This window comes from Cherax quadricarinatus, unplaced genomic scaffold (genome assembly GCF_038502225.1).
Source record: "Cherax quadricarinatus isolate ZL_2023a unplaced genomic scaffold, ASM3850222v1 Contig3267, whole genome shotgun sequence".
NCBI classification, from domain to species: Eukaryota; Metazoa; Arthropoda; class Malacostraca; order Decapoda; family Parastacidae; genus Cherax; species Cherax quadricarinatus.
This window is the reverse complement of record NW_027198293.1, coordinates 1-17,237: the sequence shown is the minus strand read 5'-3', so window position 1 is coordinate 17,237 and position 17,237 is coordinate 1. Positions and strand designations below refer to the sequence as shown.

At 39.8% G+C, this 17,237-nt stretch overlaps 1 protein-coding gene across 1 annotated transcript in view; it reads left to right on the top strand.

The window, feature by feature from the left end:
• Positions 1 to 8,954, top strand: part of LOC138851995 (zinc finger protein 271-like) — a 34,020-nt gene extending 25,066 nt beyond the window's left edge. Inside the window, exon 2 of the mRNA XM_070081590.1 lies at positions 5,065 to 8,954. Coding sequence (XP_069937691.1) covers positions 6,600 to 7,832 — 1,233 coding nt within the window. The 5' untranslated portion in view covers positions 5,065 to 6,599 and the 3' untranslated portion in view covers positions 7,833 to 8,954. The remainder of the gene's footprint in view (positions 1 to 5,064) is intronic.
• Positions 8,955 to 17,237: the final 8,283 nt, after the last annotated feature.

Below are 17,237 nucleotides of genomic sequence, written 5' to 3'. Positions count from 1 at the left end.
GACTTTAGTAGTGTCTTGGCGTATTTTACCAAGAGTTGTTATGAGGAAAGTAGGGTAGTGGTCTGTGGTATTATCTGTAATTATGCCTGATTTTAAAGGGGATATGGTGTTGGTCCAGATGTGGTCAAGTAGGGAAACACTAGTCTCTGTAACTCTTGTAGGTTTTGTTACTGTTGGTAGCAACATGCAGTTACTCATTGTGTTTGTGAATTCAGTAACGTGTGGGTCCTGGTCTTGCAGGAGATTTATATTGAAGTCACCTGAGAGTAGTAAGTGATCTTTGTTCATGCAAGCATCAGTTATACTTCCTAGGTTTTGACTAAATTGGCTAATGTTTGATTGTGGAACTCTGTAGATGTTTATCACTGTGAGAGGTTTTTGTAGGTATTTGGATTTGAATTTAGCTATTATATATTCCCCATGTTCATCCCTTGTGCAAGTATTAGTGATACATTCTAGTTGGTCTGAGTAGTATATAGCAGTGCCACCCCCTTGTTGGTCTGGCCTACAGTTGTGTATGGCTGTGTAACCAGGAATGGCATCGACATCTGTAGTATCAGGCTTTAGCCAGGTTTCAGTTAGTGTAATGATGGACATATTGTTAGGTAAGACACATATGCAACAGTTAGGTATCTTTATTTCGAAACGTTTCGCCTACACAGTAGGCTTCTTCATTCGAGTACAGAAAAGTTGATAGAAGCAGAAGAGACTTGAAGACGATGTAATCAGTCCATCACCCTTAAAGTTTTGAGGTGGTCAGTCCCTCAGTCTGGAGAAAAGCATTGTTCCGTAGTCCTAAACAATATGGAGTAGAAGTGACAAGTGGAGTAGAATGGACATATTGGCATGCAAGGAATTTAGTAATGCTAGGAGGTCATCATAATGCTTGCTTAAAGATCTGGTATTGTAGTTAAAGATAGTTATGTTGTTGTTGGCTCTGAGAAGTGCCTTTGATTGTTCTGCTGTGTAGTAATTACAGTAACTGTTTGAATCATTTAAGTCATTAAATAAGAGGTTGGTATCAGGATCATTGCTTGTAATCATAAGATTTGTAGTGAATCTATAGTTAGAATTAAGTAAAAAATAAAGTAAATATTCTAAAGCTAAAAAAAAATAGCACCTGAATTATTTAACAAATGTAAAAATAATGAGCTAAGGTAGTTTTTTAAAGCTGAAATAAAGGCGACAATATAAAAGGGACTAAAATAAATTGTGGTGAACAAATAAAGTGATGATCAAATAATGGAGCTTGGGAATATGATAGTAGGTAGTACTTTAAAGGTAATTCTTTAAAGTTAGAATTATAATATAAAATTATAATATAAAAGGGACTAATATAAGTTGTGGTGAACAATAAAGTGGTAATCAAATAAATGAGCTTTGGAGTATAATGGCAAAATAGTGAACTTATTAACTTTAGCACCTGAGAATAGCACCTTGATTATTTTAACAATTGTGAATATATGAGCTAAGGTAGTTATATAAGGCTAAAATAAAGGAAAAAAAAAATATATAAGGGACTACAATTAAGTAATGGTAAACAAGTTAAATGGACAGATAGTCACTATGAAATAATATTGGTTTAGGAGTAAGATCTGATTTGTAATATTAAGTAAGTTGAGCAGTTTATTGCACAATAAAAAGTAAAAAAAAAAAATGAGGTAGTTGGTACTAGCTAGCAAAAGATAGTTTTGGTACTTGCAAAAAAGTAATTGGAATATACACTAATTGCACACACAATAAAAAGTGACTAAATAAACAAGTAGTGGTAAACAAAATTAAATGGACAGGTAAGAACAATGAATAATATTAATTTGGAGTAAGATTTGACTTGTAACATAAAATTATGAGCAATTAATAGCAGTAAGAAAGAAGTAAAAAAGTATTGGAGGTAGTTAGCATTAGCTTGTGATGAAAAAAAAATAAAAATAATAATGCACAATATAATAGTAAGGTACACTATATGCACCACACGTATATGTGTATTATGGGCACTTATCTAATCTGTTACAGAAATGACAGCTTTTCTAAGGAAGGTAGAGAAATCGTGTTCGTTTGAGATAGTATATTGTTGTCCTGTTGATGTTTTCCTTACTAGTATTTTCCCATCTCGCGTGAAACACTGATGTATTTTGTTTTCCTGTTTAAGTTTTCTCAGCCTGAACAGAAGGTTTTGACGTTTTTTTGTTAGACACTCATTTATGTACACTCCATTTTTCATTGTAATTGCTGATTTAATTAGGTCCTTTCTTTTATCGTATGAATGAAGTCGGATCATTATACTGTGTTTACTTCCTGGTTTTCCTAACAAACGTGTTTCTTTGATTTCATTGTTTTGCACGATGACTTGTACGTGGTCCTGTATTATCCTGACAGCAGTTTCTTTGCACTGAGCTTGTGTTATGTCACTTGGAATGTGTGGACTGTTTATTATAACTGCATCAGACAACTTATCTTGTTCAGTTTTGTCGTCTTGGAAATCAAGGTATTCATTTAGTCGAGTGTGCATGTTCTGATTCCAGTCCTTGATTGCTTCTTCAACCTTCATATTTATTGTAGTTATTTGTTCGGTGTGACTGGCTATAGCTGCTTTCAGAGTATTTTCTGTGTCAACACTTCCCGATGTAATCTTCTCTTCAAGGTTTTGGATCTTGTTCTCGAGGTTGGTTATCTTGGATTCTCGTCGCTCGAGTGTTGCTTTGATATCTTTAATTTTGTTTTCTAGAGCAACGATGTAGTCCTTGATATTGTCAGGAATAATCATACCTGAGTAATCATGGGTGAATCCTTTGAAGGGAGTGGAGTTGGAGGGGGAGTCAGCCATGTTTGTTGTTGTTGTTGTTCCCTGGGTGGCGGCGGTGAGGGGGGTTGATGATACACCGGCATCCTGCTGGGTAGACAAGTTGAGTTCTAGGGTCCTTGCTGTTATTCTTTTATTACTGATGTTGTTTCTTCTGCGATATCCTTTCATAGTATCACTGAAGTAGATACTGTGTAGCAATGGTGAAGGCTTGTTTTCTCGGAGCTTGGGTTAAGTGGTTGTCTGGCAGCGGAGGCAGTGTTTGGGTTAGCAGGGCTGTCTTCCTTAGATCTTCTATTTTTGTCAAGATTTGGGTTACATTCTTAGTATTCTTGGGTCATTTTGTGGTCTACATGGGTTCATGTAGTTGAACTTTCACTTAGGCCATCACAAGTTTTGATGAGCGATGTTTTTTGAGGAAGAAGAGCTGGTAGGATGCCGCTGCTGCCGCTGCCGCGGATGAGAAACAAGATACTATATATATATATATATATATATATATATATATATATATATATATATATATATATATATATATATATATATATATATATATATATATATATATTAAATTTTGCGACACCAGGAGACACCTCAGGATTTGGGGTTGCGAGAGTCAAGGGGTTAAGGTTGGTGTCATGTCCATTGTCTCCATTATTTTGTTCACTCTCATGACCTTTATTATGATCACAGGTAATAAATAGCCTGTGAGACCTGGTCATAATGGGAATTGGAGCAAACAAACTCAGCAGTAGACTATAATGTATATTTTGCCTTCACCCAGTATATACAGGTATATACAATATATACAGATAGAATAGTAAGTGCACACCACAGTGACAGATAGCAAAGCAGAAGCCAGGGAGAGTGCACCATATTCACCCAGCAGGTAGGCAAGTCTGCCAGTGCTTACCACAGGTGAACCATGTTGCTTCAACTTTAGCAGGCTTGCCTGTGATTTGTCGGTGAACCAAGGTACTGATTTAATGACGGGTACTCTATCGATCGTTAAATCCTTGTCACCCTGTTTGCTGGTTGGGAGACAGCCTATATGGGAGTGTGACATAGGCGAAATAAATTGTAACATACTCTGTACATGCCACAACATTCATGAATCTTCCATGTACGGGACAGATATTTTCTATACTTCATATCTGACATAACCTACTTTCACGTGTGAGTCCCACCAACGTTTGACAATGTCCCTAACTGGTGAGCCTCACTCCTCTATATTATATTGAGAAAGTCTATTGTACAGGCATGATGTCTCTCCAATAAAAATACCCAGGTGCTGCACATGTCTTACTCATCTATGTATTTGACTGAAAGCCAGTTGAGAAAAATTGTAATTTATCTTTAACAAAATCACAATTATTAAATTTAGAGTGTTGATTAATATATATATATATATATATATATATATATATATATATATATATATATATATATATATATATATATATATATATATATATATATATATATATATATACATATATATATATATATATATATATATATATATATATATATATATATATATATATATATATATATATATATATATATATATATATATATATATATATATATATATATATATATATATATATATATACAGTGGACCCCCCACATAACGATCACCTCCGAATGCGACCAATTATGTAAATGTATTTATGTAAGTGCGTTTGTACGTGTATGTTTGGGGGTCTGAAATGGACTAATCTACTTCACAATATTCCTTATGGGAACAAATTCGGTCAGTACTGGCACCTGAACATACTTCTGGAGTGAAAAAATATCGTTAACCGGGGGTCCACTGTATATATATATATATATATATATATATATATATATATATATATATATATATATATATATATATATATATATATATATATATATATATATATATTTTTTTTTTTTTTTTTTTTTCAAGTTGGTTGTCTCCCACCGAGGCAGGGTGACCCAAAAAAGAAAGAAAATCCCCAAAAAGAAAATACTTTCATCATCATTCAACACTTTCACCACACTCACACATTATCACTGCTTTTGAAGAGGTGCTCAGAATACAACAGTTTAGAAGCATATACATATAAAGATACACAACATATCCCTCCAAACTGCTAATATCCCAAAGCCCTCCTTTAAAGTGCAGGCATTGTACTTCCCATTTCCAGGACTCAAGTCCGACTATAAGAAAATAACCGGTTTCCCTGAATCCCTATATATATATATATATATATATATATTTTTCTTTGCAGTTCATCATGTCAAGAGAAGAATTATGGATAATATGTAGACTCAGTACTGGTGTAAGTGGAGGATGTACTGCAGAAATAGTGTCAGCAATAGTTTTGTTGACTACATTGTTGTGAATATACCCTGAATATCAGTTACATCTACGACCCTCAACAACCACTGAACATAACTTCACTTATTATAATACTGTACTTATATTAATATAGTACTGTACATGTATTATTAACATCTTTTACACTAAAATTTATTACTGTTTAAAAGTTTCTTAGCTTATTATATAAATATTTGGTTAGTGTCTTTATAAGACACAAGTATAGTCTTAATGAAGTGTGTAGATTTTCTTTGTAATATTTTTTATATTCTAAAAAATAAGTTATATTTTTAACAGTAAAGCAGAATAACAATTTTAGTACATAAGACTATAAGCTTTAGTAATTGCATTAATTGACTGTTTGAAGAATATTGTAATGCATTGTTTCTGTTATTTTCTTTACTTTAAGTAATGACAGGATATTGTAATGTATCATTTATATTACCCTCTCTTCTTCAGATATTTTATCATATCACATTCCTTCCATTTTTCACATAATTGATAGATGCCTTTATTAACTTACTGATGCTATACAAAATATTTTTTATTAATCTTATATTTTCCTGCTTATATTTCACTTATACATTTTAATTTCATTATTTAACTATGTTTGTCTGACTCAGAAGTGTTCTCTTGATAATGTATACATTCATATTAATCCTGTGTGCTGTTGTTAATGTTAACACTCGTGTTAATACTGTGTGCTGTTGTTAATGTTAACACTCATGTTAATACTGTGTGCTGTTATTAATGTTAACACTCATGTTAATACTGTGTGCTGTTATTAATGTTAACACTCATGTTGATGTTGTGTGCTGTTGTTAATGTTAACACTCATGTTAATGCTGTGTGCTGTTGTTAATGTTAACACTCATGTTAATGCTGTGTGCTGTTGTTAATGTTAACACTCATGTTGATGTTGTGTGCTGTTATTAATGTTAACACTCATGTTAATGCTGTGTGCTGTTATTAATGTTAACACTCATGTTGATGTTGTGTGCTGTTGTTAATCAAACAAAAACTAACAATTAACACTATTACTTTCGAATGAAAATATTCATTACTTGATTATTTATATTGTTTATAAGAAGTTGAAAAGTGAATAAATGCAGTTAATATTCTACTGCAGTGAATTACTTACTGACAGGTACCACTTTATTGCTCTTTACCAAGTGTAAGTTTACATCAAGTCTTTGCACACTAATTTCAAAAACTTTCTGGGCAATATAAGCTGGAAATATTTAATGTAAATTTAACATTTAAATATCTTTTTTCCTAAACATCAGATAGTTTATGCAGTAAATTAAAGATAATAATGAGAACTTTTATATGATGAGTGTTTTTACATTATTTTTCTCATAAATATTCCATATTTAAAATTTTAAAAGACATTTAATATGTAAGAATTCAATAAGCAGAGAAACAATATCAGTAATTAGTATCTAAATGACGTCCCAGATAAATAACATGATGCAGTGCAATAAAGTTCCTCCAGGAAAAAACACACATCAGTGTTCAGAGTGTTTAAAAAACTTCAAGCGGAAATCATATCTAACACAACACATGAAAGTTCATTTACAAGAAAAACCATATCAATGTTCAGAGTGTTTAAAAAGGTTTTCATATAGCTCAAATCTAATACAACACTTGAGAATACATTTGCAAGAAAAACCATTTCAATGTTCAGAATGTTTGAAAAGCTTTTCTGATAAATCAAGCCTAATACGACACACGAGAATTCATTCACAAGAAAAACCATATCAGTGTGAAGAGTGTCTGAAAGATTTTATTCAAAAATCAGATCTAACAAGACACATGAGAGTTCATTCACAAGAAAAACCATATCAGTGTTCAGAGTGTCTAAAAGATTTTTCACAAAAATCACATCTAGTACAACACATGAGTGTCCATTCACAAGAAAAACCATATCAGTGTTCAGAATGTTTAAAAGATTTCTCATGTAAACAAAATCTTATGAAACACATGAAAGGTCATTCACAAGAAAAACCTTATCAATGTTCAGAGTGTCTAAAAGGCTTTCCACTAAAATCAAGTCTAATAAGACACCTGAGAATTCATTCTCAAGAAAAACCATATTACTGTTCGGAGTGTTTAAAAAACTTTAAAGATAAATCAAATCTAATACAGCACATGAGAGCTCACTTGCAAGAAAAACCATATCAGTGTTCAGAGTGTCAAAAGGGCTTTTCACATAAATCACAACTAAGACAACACATGAGTGTCCATTCACAAGAAAAACCATATCAGTGCTCAGAGTGTCTAAAAAACTTCTCATGTAAACAAAATCTTATAAAACACATGAGAGTTCATTCACAAGAAAAACCTTATCAATGTTCAGAGTGTCTGAAAGATTTTTCACATAAATCTTCTCTTATACAACACATGAGAGTTCATTCACAAGGAAAATCATTTCAGTGTTCAGAGTGTCTAAAAAAATGTTCAAAAAAATCCCATCTAATACAACACATGAGAGTTCATTCCCAAGAAAAACCATATCAATGTTCTGAGTGTCAAAAAGACTTTAAGCAGAAATCACATCTAACAAGACACATGAATGTTGTTCATTCACAAGAAAAACCATATCAGTGTTCAGAGTGTTTAAAAGACTTTAAAAAAAAATCACATCTTATTCAACACTTGAATATTCATTCAAGATAAAAATAATATCAGTGTTCAGTGTCAAAAAGACTTTAAACAGAAATCACATCTAATATGACACGTGAATCTTGTTCACTCAGCATAAAAGCCATATCAGTGTTCAGAGGAACAAAAAGATTTCACAAAATTCACAGACAACACAATAAGTGTCAGGGGCCCAAGACTGTTGAGCTGCCTCCCAGCATACTTAAGGGGGATTACCAATAGACTTCTGGTTGTCTTCAAGAAGAAACTGGACAGGCACCTAAAATTAGCATCTGACCAGCCTTGCTGTGGTTCATACGTTGGTTCACGTGCAGCCAGCCAGGTTGATCAGGCCCTGATCCACTGCAAGGCTTGGTCACGTACTGGGCCGTAGGGGCATTGACCCCTGAATTTTCCCCCAGGTATACTCAAGGTATTGTTAAGGATTTTTACAGAGCTTGTATATAGGGTATGAGATTTGTTCAAACAGTTTGGAGGAAACATGAGGGCAAGATTTGGTAAACTAAAGCCCCACTCCACACCTTCGTCCATTATTTGCTGCTAGCAAGTGAGTTCATAAACTGTGCAAATGCTAAAGGAGTCCAGGTATTAATATAAAAGCATGTTGTTGTGAAATAACCACCGGGAAATGATACAGCCTCCTGCTGGCACAATTATACCACTATGGAAGATCTAATAAATGTTTGCCTTGTATCTTGCATTATTATAGTGCAAGTAATACTTGTATATTGTATAATTAGAGTCAACTGTAAGATCAATAATAATTTAACCCTTAAATGGTCCAAACGTATATATACGTTTTTTCAACATCTGAAAGTACAGTGGTCCCTCGCTTTTCATAGTTCTCGGCAATCATAGATTTCGGAAATCATAGGGGTATTTTCATATAAACATGGGCTCGCTTTTCATAGGTTGACTCGCGATTAGTAGTTCGTCAGGGACATGTACCCACGGCGTGAGCCGGGGCGGCAGCCAGTCTGGCATTGTTTACCAGTGAGCGACCTATCGGTCTTCTTCCTCAGACCGAACCTAATTACCCCCCAATCTCCCCTCCCCTATCCCATCCTCCCCATCCTCCCCTTTTTCCTTTCCTCCTCCTCCTCCCCACCCCTCCCTTTTGCCCTTCCTCTTTTTGTCCTTTGGGATTTCTCCCACAGGCGCGCTAGTTCCTAGGTAGGGGAAAGGATACCGGGGTCCATCCCATTCCATTGAGGTTCTTAGCGGTGGCGTAGTTTGCCGTGGAATCTGGATCGCCTGGGGATGTCCCGATCCCTCTCCGGTATCCCGGAGTAGCTTTGAGTGTCTTTCTGGTGACGAGTGTATCTCTGGAAGCCACCTTTCGGATTCCGGGGGTGGTGGCCGAAGGAGGTATGCTTTGTGGCGGATATCCGGCCGCCCTCTCTTTTGTCCACCGAGGTAGCTCGGCAGATGTGAGGTTGCTATCCCGGATTGTTAGTTTACTAGCATGATGGGTAGGGTATGGCACGGGTTCCATGCTGCATCTGCGCTACTTGCGGTGCTGAGGTCCTCTTGGGCATGGAGGGAGATTTCTGGCCCTTTCATTCCTCCTAGGAACTATCCCTCCCCGGTCCCCCCTTTTTTTATTCTTTTTTTTATTTTTATTTTCTTTTCTTCTTTCTTTTTTTTTCTTAAAAACAAAAAGAAAGAAGTAACCTAACCATGGCAGCCCTAGTCCATGAACCTGGTACCCCCGGGCCCCTTCTTGATACCGCACCCCGTTCTGACCCCGCCTCGTCTTTGGACCACTCTTCAGACATTCCTCATGCCTCTGTACCTATTGCCGGTGCTGTTTCCTCACCCGCTTCAGGTACTGAGGCCTCGACTGACTCCTTCAATTTATCGGACCTTCACTCTCCTCTGACTATGCTTCCGGCCTCTCCCTCTACGGTGCGGCAATTTTCAAATCGCCAACCCGTTCCACGTCGGACCAACTCTGGTCCCATGCCTAAACGCCAACGACAATTACTTGCTGATGATACTTCTCCACCTTCTCGTTCTTCTCAGAAATGATCGACACGTCCTTCACTACCTTTCCACGCTCAGTTTCAGACTGAACAATGGACTAAATTCTTCACTTTACGACCAACTTCCTCTACTGCCTATCTTTCTGACCATAGTATTGGCAAGGCACTCCTACGCCATGTTGGTAAAGATATTTCTTTTCATGCTCTTAAGAGCGGTACGTGCATCATTACCGTACAGAATGCTACCCAGGCTCATGAGCTCTCTCGTCTTTCCCATATCGATACTGTTCCTGTCACTCTTGAAAAACATCATTCCCTCAATTCTTGTAGTGGTTCCGTCATTCTGCCCCATACCATAGTTCAACAAAATTTCCAGACATGTGGCACTGACATTCTTGAACAGCTGGAACTCCAAGATCTCCCAATCCTCAAGGTAAACACTTACGTTCTTCCTGCCCGTGGGCGGAGACGATACCCTAGCAATGTGGCTCGTTTAACTTTTGACAGCCGAGAACTCCCATCCTCAGTTTATATAGCAGGACATCGGTTACAAGTTCGAAAGGTGATCCCTACACCACAACAGTGTAGAAATTGCTGGCGATTTGGCTATCCAGCGAAATATTGCAGATCTATCGCCGAATGCCCAGTCTGTGGTGCCGATGACCATTCTAATACGTCTTGCAATCGATCTCCCTCTTGCCTTAACTGTCATGAGGCTCACCCTTCGTACTCTCGCCGTTGTCAGGTCTATTTAAATGAGCGGGAAATCCGTTACCTCAAAGAGACAGAAGGTCTCCCTTATGCCATGGCAGTTTCTGGGGGGATATGATTGAGGTTTATAAGTGGAAGACAGGAATAAATAAAGGGGATGTAAATAGTGTGCTGAAAATATCTAGCCTAGACAGGACTCGCAGCAATGGTTTTAAGTTGGAAAAATTCAGATTCAGGAGGGATATAGGAAAGTACTGGTTTGGTAATAGAGTTGTGGATGAGTGGAACAAACTCCCAAGTACAGTTATAGAGGCCAGAACGTTGTGTAGCTTTAAAAATAGGTTGGATAAATACATGAGTAGATGTGGGTGGGTGTGAGTTGGACCTGATAGCTTGTGCTAACAGGTCGGTTGCCGTGTTCCTCCCTTAAGTCAATGTGACCTGACCTGACTAGGTTGGGTGCATTGGCTTAAGCCGGTATGGACTTGGACCTGCCTCGCATGGGCCAGTAGGCCTTCTGCAGTGTTCCTTCGTTCTTATGTTCTTATGTTCTTATGTTCTATCTCCGCCTCCAAGGGAGACTCCCACGTGTTTCTTATTCCCGTGTTTCAAAACATCCCCCCACTTCTGTATCCCATCTTCTACACCCACCTCTGTGGTTACCTCTCCCATAATCACTCCTGTATCTAATCCTTTTGCTGTCCTCGGCTCAGACGTCCCTACTTCAATGCCTCAGTCTAATCTCGCTTCTTCGAGTTCTCTCTCACAAGCCTCAGTATCGACGAGACCTCGTACGATACCTCCTCCCAATCGTCCCTCTACTTCTCAAAAGTCAAAAAAAGGTCCGTTAACACCTCCTACCCATCTTCCACCTCCTCATTTTACCCTCCCTGTCTCTGTCCCTGGTTCTTCCCCTCTCACTGGCTCAGTTACAAGTGTAGAGGTTCACCCTCCTCCTCGTACTGTACCTTCCTCCCCTGTTCCCTCCCAAGTTTCTTCCTCTTCTGCCACCTCCCAGGTTCCTGCCTCTTCTGTCCCCTGCCATGCTTCTCCAGTTCCCTCCACCCTTTCGCCCCCCCCCCTACCTTGGTACAGTCCAATACAGTTCCAATCTTTACTCATCCTCCCCCTACCATTCCCAATATTGTCTCCCATACGACATCTCTGAATTCCGAAACACTTGAAGCAATCTCTGAATACAGTGGACCCCCGCATAACGATTACCTCCAAATGTGACCAATTATGTAAGTGTATTTAAGTAAGTGCATTTGTACGTATATGTTTCGGGGTCTGAAATAGACTAATCTACTTCACAATATTCCTTATGGGAACAAATTCGGTCAGTACTGGCACCTGAACATACTTCTGGAATGAAAAAATATCGTTAACCGGGGGTCCACTGTATATTGCAGAGACCAAACCATCAATGGACACTGATCCATCTTCCGCTCTTTCTCTCTCCTCTGCTCCATCTGCGTAACTCCTTTCTTCACAGCGCACCGTTCCTTCTCTGCTTGAACGTTTTCCACTGCCTCCGCATGTGGACTTTTCTAACCCTTCTAGTCCGTAGGAACCCTTACCTGCGGATTTCAAGTATCTTTATCATTGCCAATCATGGCCTATTTACAGTGGAATATATGTGGCCTCAGGGGTAATCGGGGTGAGCTTCAGATGTTACTCTCCCAGTTTGCCCCTGTTGGTGTTTGCTTACAGGAACCAAAATTACACTCTGCTGTTATTTCTCACATCTCAGGCTATAATTTATTGTATTCTTCAGATCCTTTTCCTGATGGGACCTTTAATGAAAGTGCCCTTCTTCTCCGCACTGATATTCCGTACCATCAGCTATTTGTTCATACTTCGCTGCATTACACAGCAGCCCGTATCCACTTACATAGGTGGTATACGCTCTGTTCTTTATATCTCTCTCCTCGGGCATTATCTATTCCGGATTTTGCCTTTCTTGTTTCGTCATTACCGCCACCGATTCTGTTACTTGGTGATTTTAATGCCCACCATTTCCTCTGGGGGGGGGGGTCTCACTGTGATTCCCGTGGAATTCAGTTAGAGGCTTTTCTTGCCACCCACCCCCTCCATGTTTTAAATACAGGTACTCGCACCCATTTTGATCCTCGGACTCATACTCTCTCTTGCATCGATCTCTCAGTCTGCTCTTCCTCCGCCGCATTAGACTTCACTTGGTCTGTTCTCCCGGACTTACATGACAGTGATCATTTCCCAATCATTCTTACTTCCCCTTCATATTCGCCACCTCTTCGCACCCCACGCTGGCAATTTAATCGGGCAAATTGGAACCTTTACTCACACCTAACTGTTTTTAAAGAGGTTCCTTCTTCGTCCTCCATCAATGAGCTTTTACACCTCTTCTCGTCCTCCGTTTTCACCGCAGCTTCTCATTCTATACCCCAAACTTCGGGCAGGCATTCTCAGAAATGCGTGCCTTCGTGGTCTCCTGCTTGTGCTCGTGCAGTACGTTTGAAACGCGCTGCATGGGGCAGGTACCGGTACAGTAGAACCACAGAGCGACTCCTTGATTTTAAACAGAAGCGTGCGATCGCTCGCCGTGTCATCCGTGATGCTAAACGCACTTGCTGGCGAGATTATGTCTCCACCATCACCTCTGCTTCCTCTATGAGTGCAGTCTGGAAAAAAGTACGAAAACTGAGTGGTAAATATTCTCCTGACCCGGCTCCTGTTATGCGGGTTGCCGGTGTTGATATAGCAAACCCACTAGATGTTGCCAATGAAATTGGCAATCATCTGGTCCGTATTTCTCAGGGACTCCATCTATGCCCCTCATTTCTTTCCTCAAAGTCTGCCAGAGAGTTAGCACCCTTGGACTTTTCTTCTCTCAGAGAAGAACAGTATAATGTGCCTTTTACATTTCAAGAACTGGAGGCAACACTCTCAGCTTGTCGATCATCGGCAGCTGGGCCCGACGACATTCATATTCGTATGCTACAACATTTACATCAGTCAGCCCTTGCAGTCCTATTACGCCTTTACAATCTTATTTGGTCACAAGGAGTTCTTCCACAGCTGTGGAAATCCGCCATTGTTCTCCCTTTCCGCAAACCAGGCACTACGGGACATGAAACCTCCCACTATTGTCCCATTGCTCTTACCAGTGCAGTTTGCAAAGTAATGGAACGCCTAGTAAATAGACGTTTAGTGTGGTATTTAGAGACACACAACAGTCTCTCCACTCGTCAATATGGCTTTCGTAAGGGACGTTCTACCATAGACCCCTTACTACGCTTGGATACGTATGTTTGTAATGCCTTTGCGAATAACCACTCAGTTATTGCCATATTTTTTGACCTTGAGAAGGCATATGACACAACTTGGAGGTATAATATTTTAGCCCAAGCCCACTCCTTAGGCCTTCGAGGCAATCTACCATCCTTCCTTAAGAACTTTTTAACTGACAGGCATTTCCGCGTTCGGGTTAATAATGTGCTCTCCCCGGACTTTATCCAAGCTGAAGGTGTCCCCCAGGGATGTGTTCTGAGCACAACACTTTTTCTCCTTGCTATTAATGATTTGGCCTCTAGTCTTCCATCAAATATTTGGTCATCACTCTATGTTGATGACTTCGCTATTGCCTGTGCAGGCGCTGACTGTCACCTCATTACAGTTTCTCTCCAACATGCAGTCGACCGTGTTTCCAATTGGGCCACCACACGTGGGTTTAAATTTTCCAGCACTAAAACCCACCAAATCACTTTCACTAGACGCTCTGTCATCTCCGATCATCCTTTGTACCTCTATGGCTCCCGTATCCCTGAACGTGATACAGTCAAGTTTCTGGGCCTCCTCTTTGATCGTAGGTTATCCTGGAAACCTCACATTACCTCTCTGAAGGCAACTTGTCACAGCCGGCTGAACCTTCTTAAAACCCTTGCTCATCTTTCATGGGGAGCTGATCGTCAAACCCTCCTTCGCCTACATTCCACCCTTATTTTATCGAAACTTGATTATGGTGACCAGATCTATTCAGCGGCATCTCCTGCTACTCTCTCTAGCCTTAACCCCATTCATCACCAAGGATTACGTTTATGCCTTGGTGCTTTTCGCTCTTCCCCTGTCGAAAGCCTCTATGCAGAAGCGAACGTTCCATCCTTATCCGATTGCCGTGATGCCCATTGCCTGCGCTACTATGTAGGCTCTCATGATCTCCGCAATCCTTCCATTTATAGAATGGTCACTGATATTAGTAGACATTCTTTATTTGTTCGCCGCCCCTGCTTACTCCATCCCTTCTCTCTTCGCCTTCATTCGCTCTTATCTTCTCTTCAACTGCCACCTTTCTATGTACATGTAGCATCTCACTTTTCCCTACCCCCCTGGGAAGTTCCAGCTGTTCGAGTCTGTTCTTTCTCCCTCCCTTGCTCGAAAGCCCAACTGTCTACGGTCGCTTCCCGCTCTCTTTTTCTTGACCACTTTCACTCTCATTCTCATGCCATTGCTGTGTACACAGATGGCTCTAAGTCTTCTGACGGCGTAGGATTCGCAGCAGTGTTTCCGGACAGCGTCGTGCAAGGGCATTTACTATCTTCGGCTAGTATTTTTACTGCTGAATTATATGCCATCCTTACAGCACTTATCTGTATTGCATCTATGCCTGTGTCATCATTTGTGGTTGTCTCAGACTCCCTTAGTGCTTTACAGGCTATACAAAAATTTGATACACCTCACCCCTTAGTCCTCCGTATCCAACTTTGGCTACGCCGCATCTTTACCAAGCATAAAGATATTGTTTTTTGTTGGGTCCCTGGTCATGTTGACATACAGGGCAATGAACAGGCAGACACTGCTGCACGGTCAGCAGTACATGACCTACCAGTTTCTTATAGAGGTATTCCATTTACGGATTATTTTACTGCAATATCTTCCCACCTTCACACCCGTTGGCAACAACGTTGGTCTACTATGCTCGGCAACAAACTTCAGTCTATTAAACCAAGTATAGGTTACTGGCCGTCTTCTTATCACCAGTGTCGAGGTTGGGAGACTACTGTCTCCCGTCTTCGCATTGGCCATACTCGTCTTACTCATGGATATCTCATGGAGAGGCGTCTTGCTCCTCTCTGTGAGAATTGCCAAGCTCCATTATCAGTCAGCCACATTCTGTTGGACTGCCCACTTTATCAACGAGCACGCAGAATTTACCTCTGTCGTCGTCTTCGCTCCGCTGCTCTCTCTTTACCTTCCCTTCTCGCTGATGGACCCACCTTTCATCCGGACTCTCTCATTGACTTTTTGACAACAACTGACTTACTTCACAAATTCTGATACCTTCAGCCCTTTCTACTTCAATCTCTTTCTACCCTCTACCCCCGTACTATCCCCTGCCCCGCTGTTTTCTGTAACCTGCTGATCATCCCCCCTCCCTTCTGCCATCCAATTCCCTTGCTTCCTTCCCTACCCTGCAGCGCTGTATAGCCCTTGTGGCTTAGCGCTTCTTTTTGATTATAATAATAATAATATAACCAGTGAGCGAAGGTCCCCTCACGTGCTCCAGCGAAATATTTCATAATATTCCATTTATTTTAGTGCGTGCAAGTACTAAATAAGCTACCATGGCTCCAAAGAAAGCTCCTAGTGCCAAGCCTGTGGTAAAGAAGGTGAGAAATACGATTGAATTTAAGAAAAACATCATTGAACAATATGAAAGTACATAGTACAAGTGTGGCCGAACTGGCCAGGATGTATAAGAAACTCTACACAACCATATGTTCCATAGTGGCCAAGAAAAAGGAAATCAAGGATGCTGTTGTTGCAAAGGGGGTAACTATGCTGACAAAAATGAGATCACCAGTACTCGAAGAGGTTGAGAAGTTATTATTGGTGTGGATAAATGAGAAACAATTAACAGGAGTTACTCTTATGACTTTGATTATTTGTGAAAAGGCTAGGCAGTTGCACCACGATCTGGTAAAGAAATTGCCTGAAAATAGTGATGATGTGAGTGAATTTAAGGCCAGCAAAGGTTGGTTTGAGAGATTTAAGAACCGTACTGGCATACACAGTGTGGTAAGGCATGGTGAGGCTGCCAGTTCGGACCACAAGGTGGCTGAAAAATATGTGCCTGAATTCCAGGAGTACATAGAGGCTGAAGGACTGAAACCTGAACAAGTGTTCAATTGTGACGAAACAGGCCTCTTTTGGAAGAAAATGCCAAACAGGACGTACATTACACAGGAGGAAAAGGCAATGCCAGGACACAAGCCTATGAAAGACAGGCTGACGCTAATGTTCTGTGCTAATGCTAGTGGGGATTTCAAAGTGAAGCCATTACTAGTGTACCATTCTGAAAATCCCAGAGTGTTCAGGAAAAACAATGTTATGAAGAGTAAATTGTGTGTGTTTTGGAAATCTAATAGTAAGGCATGGGTCACGAGGGAAATTTTCGTCGATTGGTTCAATGAAGTGTTTGGCCCTAGTGTGAAGAATTACCTCCTGGAAAAGAAATTGGATCTCAAGTGCCTCCTAGTAATGGACAATGCACCTGCTCATCCTTCAAACTTGGATGAACTAATTTTCGAGGAGTTTGGGTTCATCACAGTAAAGTTCTTGCCCCTGAATACCACTCCTCTCCTCCAGCCCATGGAGCAGCAGGTCATTGCAAACTTTAAAAAACTCTACACAAAAGCAATGTTTCACAGGTGCTTGACTGTGACCACAGGCACTCACTTGATCC